This window comes from Myotis davidii, unplaced genomic scaffold (genome assembly GCF_000327345.1).
Source record: "Myotis davidii unplaced genomic scaffold, ASM32734v1 scaffold221, whole genome shotgun sequence".
Lineage (NCBI taxonomy): Eukaryota > Metazoa > Chordata > Mammalia > Chiroptera > Vespertilionidae > Myotis > Myotis davidii.
The window spans coordinates 6,504,276-6,517,836 of record NW_006293349.1 but is presented as its reverse complement, the minus strand read 5'-3'; the positions used below and the strand labels follow the sequence as shown (position 1 = coordinate 6,517,836).

At 43.3% G+C, this 13,561-nt stretch overlaps 1 protein-coding gene across 1 annotated transcript in view; it reads left to right on the top strand.

Moving 5' to 3' along the window:
* The window catches only part of DNAH7 (dynein, axonemal, heavy chain 7), a 150,787-nt gene that overhangs the window by 108,079 nt on the left and 29,147 nt on the right, over positions 1–13,561 (top strand). The window contains exons 47-51 of the mRNA XM_015566120.1: positions 18–199; positions 3,843–3,976; positions 5,357–5,692; positions 11,448–11,574; positions 12,702–12,896. Coding sequence (XP_015421606.1) covers positions 18–199; positions 3,843–3,976; positions 5,357–5,692; positions 11,448–11,574; positions 12,702–12,896 — 974 coding nt within the window. The remainder of the gene's footprint in view (positions 1–17; positions 200–3,842; positions 3,977–5,356; positions 5,693–11,447; positions 11,575–12,701; positions 12,897–13,561) is intronic.

The window sequence follows — 13,561 nt, the reverse complement described above, 5'->3', positions numbered from 1 at the left end:
GCTCTCTCTGCCGCCAGTGCTGCTGGAGAACGTGGGCGAGGAGCTGGACCCCATCCTGGAGCCGCTGCTGCTGAAGCAGACCTTCAAGCATGGCGGCAGCACGTGCATCCGCCTGGGGGCCCCGGTCCCGCAGCTGGAGCTCGGGGACTGCACGCACCTCGTTCTCTGCAGACGTGACCCCCGCTCCTCTGGAGCCGGGGTTCAGGAGCAGGACATGGGCGCTCTCCTCCGCCCATTTTACGGATTGCTGAGCAGAACTGCTTTCGCGCTAAAATCTAACAGTCGCGTCCAGAGTCCAGTCGGGTGAAGGTTCCTGTCGCGACTGCAAGGCCCCGGGAGGCTGGTCCGCTGCTCATTCCCAGGCCGGGGCCCCTGCGGAATGCGCCTGGGATGAGCTGGGAGGCAGGGGGAGGGGGTGGAGATGGGGGGTAGGGAGGGGGGGGGGGAGAGGAGGGGGGAGAGCTCTCACTCGCAGGCCTAGAGGAGAGCACGGTAAGCAATACTGATTCCGATTCTGCAAGTTACATATAGAGACGAGACTGATGCAGGCAGCGCAGAAGCGTCCTTCAGGGAAATGTTTACATTCGTGCCGACACCGGTCCGCAGCGGGGAGGAAGCCTAAGATGGCACAGCTCCCGCCTCCCTCCTCCCTCCGAGAGGAGCACACACAGGCCTTGTGTCCCGAGGCTTCCGTGGTCAATAACGGGACCATCTTCATGACCAGAGGACAGGGAGGAGCTGAGAGCTGGGCATACACGTTCCCGGACAGTCAGGGCAGCCAGGAAGGGGGGCGGGGGGGAGGGAGGGGCTGGGGAGCGGCCCTGGAGCCTCGTTTTAAAAACAACAATTAATTAAAATAAGTATGTTCTCTAAACCCCTGAAAAGAGTGTATGGTTAATGTACCTGTGAGGAGAAGCAGTGCCCAGTAGGGTTAAGAGCATGTTTCTGCAGCTGGACAACCTTGGTTCACACCCCAGCTCCATCACTTGCCAGTGGTGTGACTTGGCCACGTTATTAACCTCTCTCTGTGCCTCAGTTCCCTTATCTATAAAATGGGAATGATACACGTCTACCCATAGAGTGATGTGAAGGCTAAATCAGTGAATCTATGTAAAATCCTCAGAATAAGGCCCAGCACATATGATATGAGCACTAACTATTCGCATTATTCACTTATAAGTAAAAAAAAAGAATGAAACATAGAAGAAAATTACAAAATCCTAAAGCTGGGGTACAAAAAATGTTTTTTAAATAAATGGCAAGATGTCACCCCAACAAATTTAAATAGATAAATAAATGATGTGGAATACCTTTGTTTACTTTTCAGTAAAATCTCAGAAGATACCACAATGAACATAAACCATTTTTAGCTCCCTGATCACTACTTGTAATAAAAGTCCTACCCCCTGTGGGGAGGAAACTGATCTATGAGTCACAATTGAAATCCCCGAGATCCCTGGAGGGTCTGATTGCTTCATTATTTTTAATTGCTGGGATTGATTAAACAGGGATTAGAAAACATAGTGAAGCAGTTACTTGCTTTCATTTACAAATTAAAATACTTCCCCTTGATCCTATTTTTAGGATCTTTTATGTACCTTTTGCTTTCAAAAATACCCAGGGGATGACAGCATGCTGTATAACCCTTTTGAATCTAAATGAAAATAATATTAGGAAGCCATCTTTGTATAATATTCTTCTAGATATTTTTATGGGTTTTGGCTGTTTATTTTTTTCTTCATCATTTATCCCCCATACCTTCTTCCACTTCCCCCTACCTCCCCCCGACACACACACACACACACACACAATCACACACTGCTGTGTAGGTCCGTAAATGTTTATTTGTGAGAAAACAGTTGGATTTGCAAAATACTGATCTCAAAAAAATCTCACATTAATGGAATATGAATGACTACCTCTTTGTGTCTGAACACAATGGGGTAAAAGTTGTAAGACATGTATTTTACTAAACACCGTGGCTCTGGTTTGGGGATTAAAGCATATGTAACCTGTATACTTGGTTCTCATGCCAACAGGGAACATCTCTTGAAAGATTTAGTTATAATTTTTCACGAATGAATGCCAAACAGTAGAGAATTACATAACAACATATCATGAGTTTTCTGAATTGCTCAGTTTCAGGAATGGCTTGTTATCCCATTTAAACTTACGATTTTGCCCATGCACTCTCTATGTTTAGTGGCATCCAACCCTGTCATGGGGTAAGTGAGGGGGAAAGCTGAGAAGGGCTGGGTCTGGGTGGAGGAGGGAGCCGCCTCTTTATGAAGCTGTGATAAAATTCCCCATCACAGATAGGAAATGTTCTTATAGAACGTTTAGTATAGAACATTAGTTATTATTTTAGCAAAAAAATTACTGTCTTCCTGCAGAAGAAATTTTCTCTTACTGGGAAAGGTGGGGTGACACAGGGTCTCCCAGTCAGCGGGCAGAGCTGCAGCACATGCGACATTTCATAGTTTGTGTGCGTGGGATTCCACAGTCAGCCAGCATCCCTAAATTAAAGGCACAGGGCAGAGAGGCAGGGGAGGGGATGCTCAAGACATAGGTGAGGACCTTAACCCAAGACGTGAGGGCAGGCAGATTGCAAGATAGATGTTGGGTGGGGAGAGTGTGTGTTCAAATTAATTAAGGTTGATATGTTCAAGGTCAATGGAGTTTTTACTGCCTTATGGGTTTGTCGGTGACTAGAGCCAGAAAGTTCCTGTAGTTTATTGCTGTGTGTGGATGAGGGTGTGGAGGCAGGGGTGAGAGCAGGTTGTAGAGGGCTGAAGGACAATCTAGGTGAAGACAGAAAGCATATATAAGGAGCATCTTCACTAAATACAGTTCTGCAGACACCAAGAGCGGGCGTTCCATAGCTGAGGGGGATTGTGGGGACAAAAGAACGATTTACTTTCATGTTGTTTGCTTTTTAAAAAGAGAGACCTGAGCACGATTACTTCCCCACTCAGGCAAAGAAGCAGGAAGGGGGGATTTTAAGATGTAGGCAGCAGAGGGAGATGGGCCTGCAAGAGCCAGTATGTCCGAAGCAGGTGTCAGCTTGCTGCGTCCCGCTGGGCGCCACTGAGATGCAAATCCCTTAGTTCCCAGTAGTGGCTGGTTGTCAGGCTGTAAGTTCCATGTTATAATATGATTATGAAATTGTAAATATGTATACTTCACTTGTGACAGTGATGACAGGGATTTCCCCCCTCTTATCTCACTGTGTAAGATTTCCTTTTTTGCACTTCTAGGATCCTTAAAATACAACCCAGCGGGTCCAGTCAATATGAGAGATGGTTTGCAACCTGATTCTAATTGATTTTGAGGTGAACAGATTATTAGAAATTGGACCAGTTTGAAATCAAAATGTGTTTTAAAAAAAGATTTTTATTGATTTCAGAGAGGAAGGGAGAGGAGAGAGAGATAGAAACATCAATGATGAGAGAAAATCATTGATTGGATGCCTCCTGTATGCCCCACACTGGGGAGTGAGCCCACAACCCAGGCATGTGCCCTGGTTGGAATTGAACTGTGACCTCCTGGTTCATAGGTTGATGCTCAATCACTGAGCCACAATAGCCGGGCTGAAATAAAAATAAGATCACAAGAAAACCCCTTTGAAGTATCACATTTATGACCATAAGAAACTTTAGTGTGTTTTTAGCCCAACCATCAAGCTTGCCTATTTCTTTAGTTATCATCTCTACAAATTCCTCCTTTCACACACTCTACCATAGTAACTAGAATCTCTTTTTAAGGTCAAACTTGAAGCACAAAAGCAGAGGCTTTCTCCATAGAAACAATGACTTGATTTGTGTGTATCCTTCCATTTGTAGGTGACATTATTAAACTTCATGATAACGTCAGAGGGAATGCAGGACCAGCTGTTGGGAATTGTGGTGGCGCGAGAAAGGCCGGACCTTGAGGAGGAAAAACAAGCCCTGATACTGCAAGGAGCTGAAAACAAAAGGTTTTAAACACTACAACATACAGAATTATCTTTCCTTGTCCCAAGATCACTTTGAATCAATTGAAGTGCATTTTAAAGATCTATCCTATATAATAAAAGGCTCACATGCAAATCAACTGAACAGCAGAACAACAGGTTGCTATGACATGGACTGACCACCTGGTGATCAGTGCGCTCCCTCGGGGGGAGCATAGCTCAGCCACGAGCCAGGCTCACGGCTGGCAAGCTCATCGGAGGTGGCAGGAGCCTCTCCTGTGCAGCGCTAAGGATGTCCGACTGCCAGCTTAGGCCCACTCCCCACTAGAAGCAGGCCTAAGCTGTCAGTTGGACAGCCCCTGAGGGCTCCCGGATTGTGAGAGGGTGCAGGCTGAGCTGAGGGACCCCCCGCCCCCCAGGGCACTAATTTCATGTACTGCGCCTCTAGTTATGTTATATTAAACAGGTGCGTTGAATAGGAAGATGTAAGAGGAAAATATAAGGTATTACAGAGCTTCTATGAGAACTTGGAAAATGCATTACCGAGTATATTTTCACAGGCAAGTTCTTAGGCACCGGAAGAAGTGGGAGGCCATGTGTTTCCCACTTGGCAATGACGCCTTAGCACAAAAGCTTTAGTATTTATTGTGTAAGGGAGCTCACCTGTTTTCACTAGCGCACAGTCTGAAAGGACATGTCACATCCACTGTCTGCTTATGATATCTGTATCTCAGGTAGAACGGGTACGGCTCCGTAAGTTGTGGGAATTTCGGAAATGAATGGAGTGATGCTTCCTGTGCTATGGGGGATAGGATGCGGATGGCAGAGTCAGTTGGCTTACCTACCGTCTCCCCAGTTACCGCATAAATGGCCATTAGAAAGCGAAGTGGGGCAGAAAAGCCTGTTCAATGACTATAAACTTTTTTTGTTTCCCACTTGGCAATGACGCCTTAGCACAAAAGCTTTAGTATTTATTGAGTAAGGGAGCTCACCTGTTTTCACTAGCGCACAGTCTGAAAGGACGTCACATCCACTGTCTGCTTATGATATCTGTATCTCAGGTAGAACGGGTACGGCTCCGTAAGTTGTGGGAATTTCGGAAAATGAATGGAGTGATGCTTCCTGTGCTATGGGGGAGAGGATGCGGATGGCAGAGTCGGTTGGCTTACCTACCGTCTCCCCAGTTACCGCATAAATGGCCATTAGAAAGCGAAGTGGGGCAGAAAAGCCTGTCTTTCTGACATTTGCGAGATAAGAAATCATACAGCATCACCATATGGTGTTTGTCCCAAATGATGCATTTCTTTAGCTCACGAGCTCTTTGTTTCTGGTAAAAGAATGTGTGTACGTGAAGCGATTTCAAACGATTTCTTTTTCTCCTGAGAAAATTGTGTTTGATTCCAGGCAGTTAAAAGAAATAGAAGACAAGATTTTGGAAGTTCTTTCGTCTTCGGAAGGCAACATCTTAGAAGACGAAACTGCGATTAAGATACTGTCTTCCTCCAAGGCGTTGGCCAATGAGATCTCGCAGAAGCAGGAGGTGGCCGAGGAGACGGAGCGGCAGATTGACACCACCCGCATGGGCTACCGGCCCATCGCCATCCACTCCACCATCCTGTTCTTCTCCATTGCCGACCTCGCCAACATTGAGCCCATGTACCAGTACTCGCTGAACTGGTTTATTAACCTTTTCATCCTGTCTATTGAGAACTCGGAGAATTCAGACATTTTATCTAAAAGGTAGGTGAATACTAACTAATGAATGCATGGGCATTAAATAGCAATGGGCGGCTTTCATTGTTTCTCTCCGGGATGCTTTGATCATTGCAGGCACTTCGCTAAAATGACTAATCGTCATACCAGAAATAAATGTGAGGGTTTGAAATGGAACAGATGTGACCAAATTCAGTCTGCCAGGAAATGGCTCACAGAGATATAAGGTTATAATATAATTCTAAAAAGAGGAAACATGGAACCTCATTTTACCATTTGCAAAATGTACTTATGACTGGAGAAATGGAAAGAATAGTTCAGACCCCTAAGAAATATGACTCTTACCCTGTGTAAGCTTGTATTTCAAAAGTTACTGATTCAGGTTTTTATATATACATATGTAAACTTTGTCAAGTAACAGGGTCTTAAAAAAGTCTCCCTTTGTGACCATTTGGTATATTTACATGAGATACCTAATTTTACTGGTGGCTCTTACACTCAGTAATGGAATTCAGACCTTAATGGTATGTCTGTAAGAATAAAATTTCATTTTGTTGCCAGTGGGATAAATTTTAGTTTGGTGTTAAAACATGTTTTTAATAGAGTCTAACCCAAAATGACTGCTTGAATAAAGAAAATAACTCATTGCAGTCATTGCCCTTTGTAACGTTCTTGATCAATATGAAGCGGATACCTGTTCCTCGGCTGTTTGTGCCCAAAGGAAACTCAGTTTAATAATCACTTGCAGTTAACACTTAAAATAATTGCCAATCTCCTGACATCTCAATTCCATTCCTGCATTTACGATGGTAGAATTTTGCTAAATGTTGAATGTTCTTAGACTGAGCATTTTCTTTTGGCATTACCATTCATTATTTGACAAGCTTGAGCATGAGACTAATAAAGGGGTAAGACTGATGCTTGGCAAACAGTTTTTCAGATGTCTGCTCATGAGCCAGGAAACAGAGGGAGAGGGGACAGTGGGGTCTTTAGGGAAGAAATGCATGATGGTAGAGTTTAAATTTTGTTTTTACATAAGGATACTAGAAGCCCAGTGTATGAATTCGTGCACTGGTGGGGTCTCTCGGTCTGGCCTGTGGGATTGGGCCGAAACTGGCTCTCAGACATCCCCCAAGAAGATCTGGATTGTGAGAGGGCACAGACAAGGTTGTGGGACCCCACTGGGTGCACAATCAGGGCCAGGGAGGGATGCTGGAGGTTGGCCAGCCAGGGAGAGACTGTGGAAGGGCTCCAGGTCATGTCTGGCCAGTCTTGCTCAGTCCCGATTGGTTAGACCCCAGCAGCAAGCTAACTTATTGGTCTGAGTGTCTTCCCCATTGGTCAGTGCACGTCATAGCAAGCGGTTGAGTGGCCTTAGCATATCATTAGCATATTATGCTTTCATTGGTTGAATGGATGACCAGACGACCATATTAGGCTTTTATTATACAGGATTTGAAAATGCTTCAGTTTGTTTCTCTATCTCTTCCAGTATCTGAAATTTTAAGATTAGCATGGATTAGTGAAATTCAGAAAATAAAATTTTAAATGACTTTTCTTAGAGAAGCTCCCAGCCATTTGCATTATGGTAGTTCACTGAACAAGAACGTTTGCGTTTAACTCTAAAATCTGAGTTTCTTGAGGCAAGGATTTATTTTTTTAATGTTCCCAGAACCTATCATGTGTCAGTCACACAGAGGCACACAGTCAATGATGCCTTGCTTCTCACTGAAGTGCCTAATCTCAATCCTGGTTACAACAATAATACCAGAAAGTTAGCATCTTAACTGCTTCTTCTTTAAAACATTTTTCTTGATTTCAGAGAGGAAGGGAGAGGGAGAGAGAGATAGAAACATCAATGCTGTGAGAACATCATTGATTGGCTGCCTCCTGCACACCCCACATTGGGGATCAAGCCCACAACCCAGGCATGTGCCCTGACTGGGAATTGCTCAACCACTGAACCACACTGGCCAGGCTCATCTTAACTACTTCTAAATCATGGTCTTTTCTGGAGTCTAGAGAAAAAAAATTCTTTGCTCTGTCACTTAAAGACACATTTTGTGCACAAGATTTAAAAATTAGAACAATTATTTTGTTTTTATAACAAATTAGAACTCATCCACCTATGTGACATCTGTTTCTTCAATAACTGTGATGTAGACCCATACAATTTATAGAAAAATTAAATCCTTTTACCCAGATGTGAGAGTTGGATGAAATATAGAAAACAAAATATACCTTTTTCTTTTTTTAGTTAAAATTCTTTCATTTAGAAACAACAGAAATCATATTTATGACTACAGTTATCCTACAATTATAATCTGGAACCAAAGAGTAAGTAGAAAAGAAATGATTTGAAAACATTTATTGAGGTTATTAACATACTAGAGGCCCAGTGCACAAAATTCGTGTGTGGGTCCGGTCCCTAGGCCTGGCCTGCGATCAGGGCCATCTTCCCTGGCTGCCTGCAGCCAGCCCCACCCCCTGCCGCCACCCAGCCCTGGTTTCCTGTTCGCCATCGTGCCATCGGAGTCTGCCAGCCGAGGGGAAGGACCAAGAGGTTGGCGGTTCTTGCTTGCTCGCTGGCCCTGCCCCCACCGCGGGTCGCCCTCTGTGTGTGGGGCAACCAGCGGGGTGGGGACCTGGGCCTGGTGCTGCCTGCGTCCCCCGCCACCCAGCCCTGGTTTCCTGTTCGCCATCGTGCCATCGGAGTCTGCCAGCCGAGGGGAAGGACCAAGAGGTTGGCGGTTCTTGCTTGCTCGCTGGCCCTGCCCCCACCGCGGGTCGCCCTCTGTGTGTGGGGCAACCAGCGGGGTGGGGACCTGGGCCTGGTGCTGCCTGCGTCCCCCGCCACCCATCCCTGGTTCCCCGTTCACCACCAGGCAATAGGAGCCTGTGGCTGGGGAGAGGGACTGAGAGGTGGGTAGTGACTGGTTGAGCGGTTGTTCTGGTTGTTCCACCGTAAGGGTCCATTTGCATATTACCCTTTTATTATATAGGATAGGCAGAAACATACAGGAATCCTCAGTATTTGCTCCATGAGTTTTCATAAATGAGCACACCCATGTCACCAGCACCCAGACCAAGACATATTTGTTTCCCTCCTCGGCACTGACCCTGCCCCAACGCAATCACTGCCCTGAGTTCCGACCCCCTGGGTCAGTGTGGCCTGTTGTAGCGCAGCACAGCGATGGACTGGCATAGTGTGCGCTTCCGCCTGCCATCTGCGTCAGCCTGTGCGTGAGATTCCTATCGCTCCGTGCGGTGCAGGCTTACTCACTCTGGTTGTGAAGTAGCAGGCCACGGGGTGAGCATATTGGTGGGGAAGTATAAAAACAAGCTCTCCCGGCCAGATCCTCTCCACCCGCAGCAAAGACAGAGTCTTATTAGGGAATGCGCCTTAAACCAGAAGGTGCTGTGCGTCACAGACAATCCGGAGGAGATTGCAAAGATAGAAACCTCGCCCTCCCTCTGCCAGCCCCTGGGGGAGTGACCATGGGTGTCAGCAAACTGCCTCACCCAGAGGGAAAACAGATGGCTGCTGTCTTTATGGCAGGAGGTAGCGCAGGCACTCAGCTAGGCTGCGACCCTCCCACGACACTGGGGGGCAGGGCGCTGTGTCCTGCCCTGCACGCATCGGAGAGACCGTCCTCCGTCTCCGGGAAAGGCGTTCCCGGGTCAGAAAGCGGATGCGAGGCCCACGCTTTCCAAAGCCCACGCTTGCATTTCAGAGAGAGAAGAAAGGACTTCTGATTTTAAGTTTCCAAAAGGAAACAGGCTAAGAAAACAGAGGGGCAGGACATCTCTGCTCTTATTTTCAAAAGGGAGCCTTAAACCTGTGATGTTTATATGTGTATTTGTCCTTACACTATAACACACATTTTTATTCGTTTGCTGTCGAGGACAACTTGGGTAGCTTCAGTTTGGAACTGTTCTAAATTGTTGCTGCCTTCGACATTCTTGTACTTGGCTTTTCCACGTAACATGTACGGTAGGCATGTAGCTAAGAGTGGAGTCAGTGACCACAGGGTGTACATAGGGTCCATATTAGTAAACACTGCCACACAGAGCTCCAAACTTTGAGCCAGGCTTGTTTATTTTTTTATTATTATTTTTAGTAAAATAAGGGTTTTCAATGAAGAAGCTAACTCCCATTCAGAAATTAAAGTTAGACTGAGTTCTAGGAATCCTTTCTCTGTCAATCATTGGTAAACACCAGATAAGCTGTGGATTTCAGTTAGCTGCTGAACTCCAGCTACACCAGACTAACAAATTATTTTAGAATCTTAACATTGTCTAAACTTACCTCTCATTTCCTTTTATTCAAAGAAAAAAATGTACTTCATTTTTGTTTGTCTTCTGATAGTTATTATTTGTAATAATTATTACTTAACTGTGCAAGCTAACATGTTATGACTACTATGGTGTATACTATGCAAAATAATTTGAATCATCTGGTTTTTATAAAAATTTTAATGTACCAAAATTTATTATAGCAAAATAAATAAATAACTATAGCAAAAAATACGTTAAGTACTGAAACAAAAATCTAACTAGGATATAACTTTGTTACACGGACCAAACTGAAATCTCTCCCTCTCTCTCTGTCTCTCTCAGAAATACATATAAGTAAACACACACACACACACACACACACTTACTCACTCACACATATACACACACATGAGGTTTCTTTCTTTTTTTTCCTACTTCTACAAGATCATTTTTTCCATGTTATTAAATATTCTTCTAAAACAGAATTTTTGGTAGCTGGACAATATACCACTTTATGAATGTACCACAATTTCCTAATTGTAAGTAATCTATGTCAATCACTAGCTCTCTGGACATGTTTTGTTCATTTCTATTATAATTTTTATAACATATCGAATAAAAGTATTTTAAATTTTTTATTTCAATGCTAGTTTATTTCCCTTGGAAGATAATTAAGTAAAAATGCTTTAAGTGTTATATTCACATTATGATTTATTGTGAATACAGATCGCATGTTAGCACTTACTAGAAAGTTGTTAGTTACAAATATTGTGACCTGCATGTTCTGAATTTGTGGTAAATAAAAATGCAGTTTATCAAGTTTTGTGATTTCTCCAGCTTTTGTGAATTTATGGACAGAGTAGCACATTACTAAACTTAATAAAGGAGCTATACATTTTGGTCTGTTCATTTAACATATAATATGGAATATTTGGGAGTACTTATACAATAAAGAAATCAAATTTAACCCCAAGAAATGTTTTGTTAAAAATAGTTCACAAACCTTTAAAAGTAATAGATTAATACAAGCAAACATTAATTTCTTTTTCAAAAGGAAGATTTTTTAAAAAATCAGTTGAGAATAAAATATCTTCTACTGGCCCTAACCGGTTTAGCTTAGTGGATAGAGCGCCCGCCTGCGGACTCAGGGGTCCCAGGTTCGATTCCGGTCAAGGGCATGTACCTTGGTTGTGGGCACATCCCCAGTGGTGGGTGTGCAGGAGGCAGCTGATCGATGTTTCTAACTCTCTATCCTTCTCCCTTCCTCTCTGTAAAAAAAACAATAAAATCTATTTTAAAAAAATATCTTCTACTGGTGTTTCTACATCCTGTACGTCTCAAATTAGTGGACTCAGCTGCTTAGGACTCTGGATTATTAGGGGTGACTGACCAGAAAGCTGACTGGGTAGCATACACCTAACTGGTTTATGGGAGGTTTCCTTCCAGCACCTTCTGTAAAGTGTGACACGTTGGTGTGACTGACTTCTCTCTCTGTCGCCCCCAGGCTGCAGATTCTCAGGGACCACTTCACGTACTCGCTCTATGTGAACGTGTGCCGGTCGCTCTTTGAGAAGGACAAGCTGCTCTTCTCCTTCTGCCTCACCGTGAACCTGCAGATCCACGAGCACGCGGTCAGTGCTGCTCTCTGTGCAGGGGGAGCCCATCACATAACGCTGCCTCGTTAATGTACTGGTTTGTGTATTCGTGTGGGGACATAGGTAGAAAGAGTTGTAAATCATTACACAAGAAGAATTACTATAATTAAGGCAAGACAACACTACTAGACTGAATTTCAGAGGTGAAAAACTAAACATGGAGTTCATCATGTAACTATTATTTAAACTTGTGTATGTTTTCATTTAAAATAAATTAGTTTCTATTAAAAACATATAAATACGAGAGGCCTGATGCACAAAATTCGTGAGGGGCTCTGCCCCCACCGCCACAGCAACCACCTCTGCCTCGGCCCCTGCTGCTGCGGCTTTGTCCAGAAGGTCGTCCAGAAGGACATCTGGAAGGATGTCTGGTCTAATTAGCATATCACACTTTTATTATTATAGATGCATATAAATGTACTAAGTTTATTGATATGTTTATATCAAGTAATAGCATAAACGGCAATGTTTTTAAGAACTTGTGCAAGTTAGACAAATCTGTGTTGAACAATACCTTTCACACATTTTTCTAAGTTTAAAATCCATTCATTTAAAATAAAGGAAGCACTGTGAGAATGGAGGTGGTGTGTAAAGTCAGTATTTTGTCAACTTATGTGTCTAAGACTTATTGATTTCATATGGTGATATATTGGTGGAATTCTGAAGGAGTAAAGGATTTATTTTTGCATTTCTTGCAAAAGTTTCATAACAGTACTTGGCTATATTTTATGGAAAATAATTGAAAACATGGCAGATTGATGGCTTTTCACAATTTCTAGGGCCGGCAATACTCTAAGCAGCCATTCGGGAAAACATATATTCAAATAGAATATGTTCAGATTTTTGTGTTAAATGAGTAATTCTGGAGATCATCAAAAAGTAGTTTTTTAAGATGGAACAATTTTTGAAGAATGATTATGATAGACACAATGGTTTCTCATTGATAAGTACTGATCCATCTCAGTAGGATGGGCTTTCATATGAACCACACCTGAAACTTGAACATCAACTGTCAATTTTTAAAAACAGCTGTAAATGTACTATTTATGTGACAAACTTACTTCCGACCCTTCATGCTGCTTTTTCTCTTTTTCCCCCAAAAGATTAATAAGGCCGAGTGGAGGTTTCTGCTCACGGGAGGCATCGGCCTGGACAACCCTTACACCAACCCTTGTACGTGGCTTCCTCAGAAGTCCTGGGATGAGATCTGTCGCCTGGACGAGCTGCCCTCCTTTAAAGCCATCCGGAAGGAGTTCATGCACCTCAAGGACGGGTGGAAAAGAGTCTATGATAGTTTGGTATGTTTTCAAGGCTCTCGCTTTCCAAAATGTTTTAAGTGGAGAAAATGTTCAATAACATATTCTCATTTTTGAAAACAAACACGATTCAAGGAAGCTTTATGTAAGCTGGTCGGATGTTAAATAGCAAAGTGTAGAACCACCTTCGAAATCAGTGATTCTGTTTGAACTTCCAATTCCGTGAAGTGCGGAGATGCGTGAAGGTTGCATGGTCCGTAAAAATATTATTTCTGAATTTCCATGCCAGGTTTTTATTTAGTATCTACTTACACTTTGGCAGTCATAATAGCAGATAAGCTGACATTTTACAAAACAGCTATTGTTTAAGTTTTTTTGAATGCAGGGTAAGAGCTTATTAAAGGTTTTCATTTCATATCACATGTCATTTGAGGAGAGGGAAAAGCCAGTATTTCTCAAATATTTTTATGAATCCCTGTCTTGCTAATTGGAGGCTACTATAGTTAACACATCCCATGTTACTCAGTTTCCCTTCTGGAATTCATAGAAATTGTTGCCTTCCCGAAGTTTTTAGGTACAAGTGCTAATATTTTGCCAGTTCCCAGTTATATTTTTTTCTATTCCTTTGTTTCTACTCCTGTGACATTCTGCTTCCCTTGGACTTAATTTACAAGAGCTCTGTGTGCGGAAGCTGGGAAGGAGGGAAA